At 31.8% G+C, this 2,263-nt stretch overlaps 1 protein-coding gene across 1 annotated transcript in view; it reads right to left on the bottom strand.

Annotated features, from left to right (window-relative positions):
- The window catches only part of LOC106476273, a 10,686-nt gene that overhangs the window by 1,302 nt on the left and 7,121 nt on the right, over positions 1-2,263 (bottom strand). Inside the window, exons 4-5 of the mRNA XM_013936937.2 lie at positions 934-1,179; positions 14-544 (exon numbers count right to left, since the gene is read on the bottom strand). Of these exons, the coding sequence (XP_013792391.2) occupies positions 248-544; positions 934-1,179 (543 nt within the window). The 3' untranslated portion in view covers positions 14-247. The remainder of the gene's footprint in view (positions 1-13; positions 545-933; positions 1,180-2,263) is intronic.

Raw genomic sequence — 2,263 nt, forward strand, 5'->3', positions numbered from 1 at the left:
CAGACCAATCCATGTGATGATTACTGATTCAGTATTAATCTGAACAAGCCACCAACTGGAGTGTCTCTTTGAGTAAAGTACAGCACAGTATCTTCAGACCAATCCATGTGATCATTACTGATTCAGTATTAGTCTGAACAAGCTACCAACAGGAGTGTCTCTTTGAGTAAAGTATAATACTAGGTTCAAACTAAAAGCTACCTGATTAATTCTCTAAACTTACTAACAAGAAATGCTTTCCAGAATTCTAAAGATGAAACTGACTCAAAATTTTATAAACTTTCTGAGCATTTGTGCTAATCTCTTCATCACTGCTGGCTGACAATGTCAGCATCTTTTTGGATATAACATCTTTCCCTAGATGTCCAAAGATGGTGGAATAGAATGTCTCTGGAGATGGTGCTTTGTCATCAACAGGCAAATCTTGAACGCTGAGCTTTTGCTCAGCAGCTAAAGCTGTCACATTTCCCAAAAATGTAAGAAGTCGTAAAGTGAGATCTCTGCCATGCTTGTTCACATCCAACATGTCACTGATTGGAGGACACTACATATAAAAAAACTTCTGGATTAATTCAAGAGATACTTACACATAATTAGTATTTTAAGTGTACTCTTTCTAAAATTATATAAAATATTTTCATACCAAAAAAATAACTGTATACTTTTCATTTCACATAATATAACATACAATACCAGGTAACCACTTTTAATATGGAAATAAAATTATATATGGTATGATTTTCCAAGTTATTTGATTTGAACACATTTTATGCACACATATAACAGTTAACAAAGTGTTGTTAACAAAACATTAGGTGAATATTTTCTGTGCTATAAGAACTGTGTGACCTTTATATGTAAAAACTAGTGCTTCAGTCAGTTTCAAGATTCCTAGATAAAGTGTCTGAACTAGTACATCATGTAAGATCTCACCTTGGAAGCTAATAAGAAAGGAATCATGTCTGGGCTACAGGATAAGTTGTTTAGAAGTTTCAGGACTTGGATTTTGATAGTGTTTCCTTCTTCTAAAAGTTGAAATAGAGAATTAAGTTTTCCTTTATAGGGGGTCACGATCACTTCTTCGAGTGCCAAGTTTGCAAGAGCTGTTAGACTGAGAGCTCGGAGATAGGCACCAGCTTCGGGGTCTGTAACGTACCTCAATAAAACTGGGACACATGGCTGTGAAACAAAATAGCATATGTTTTTGTTGTGAATGATTAAACCCAGTATTTGTTAACACATAAAAAGGAAAAGCCTAACAAAAGTTGATTCATGTCAGTTCACAGTGTCACATTAAATATAAACACAGCTTACTATTGTTACTTATACAAGTTAGCTACACACGATATTCATACAACCTTATATGTCTGTTACGACCCAAGTTCAAGTGTCAGAGGTATTCGACATAATACATTAGTACTGAAGACTGTATTTTATAAATACAGTAAGGTACATTTAAGAAGAAACATGAATGTCTTTGCTTTGCACATGTAACACATTAAGAAATAAATGTATATTAATATGAAGAACAACAACATAGCACATTTATAGTTGTGATTAGAATGAAGAAACATTAGAAACCAAGATATCTACGATAAAAGTCAAGTTAACTATATGTTTCTTTCCACACATCTCTCTTTGATTAGAATGAAGAAACATTAGAAACCAAGATATCTACGATAAAAGTCAAGTTAACTATATGTTTCCTTCACACACATCTCTCTTAGTTTGTCCATTGTAGTTTCAAAATCAGAACTTTTAAAATAGAATTTTAGATCTTTTGGTCTTTTATTTTTAAATAACTCATTTTGATCCATAAATAAAGATGATGAAATCAAAACATTCTCATCATAAATGTAGCATATTGTTTGTTTTAAAACTCATAATGTAGATAAATTAATATGTAAACAATATACATGGACTGATATTGTTTGTTTTAAAACTCATCATGTTGATAAATTAATATGTAAACAATATACATGGACTGATACTGCTTGTTTTAAAACTCATCATGTAGATAAATTAATATGTAAACAATACATAATAATTAACTCTCGAGAGATATGCGGTAGTCTTATATATATACACCTGGAAAAAAGTTAAGTACCCCCAAATATTTTTCAGGATTGCTTATTGAAAATAAGGTTTAATTTTCATGATGTTGAGCAATGTTCATAATTTCAAATATAATTAAAAGGATGTGAGCGTTCAGGTGTGACATTTAAATCAGGCGCATTTTTTTCCCCACGTGCAACTTGCTCCC

The sequence above is a fragment of the Limulus polyphemus genome, unplaced genomic scaffold (assembly GCF_000517525.1).
Source record: "Limulus polyphemus unplaced genomic scaffold, Limulus_polyphemus-2.1.2 Scaffold10174, whole genome shotgun sequence".
Taxonomy (NCBI): Eukaryota; Metazoa; Arthropoda; class Merostomata; order Xiphosura; family Limulidae; genus Limulus; species Limulus polyphemus.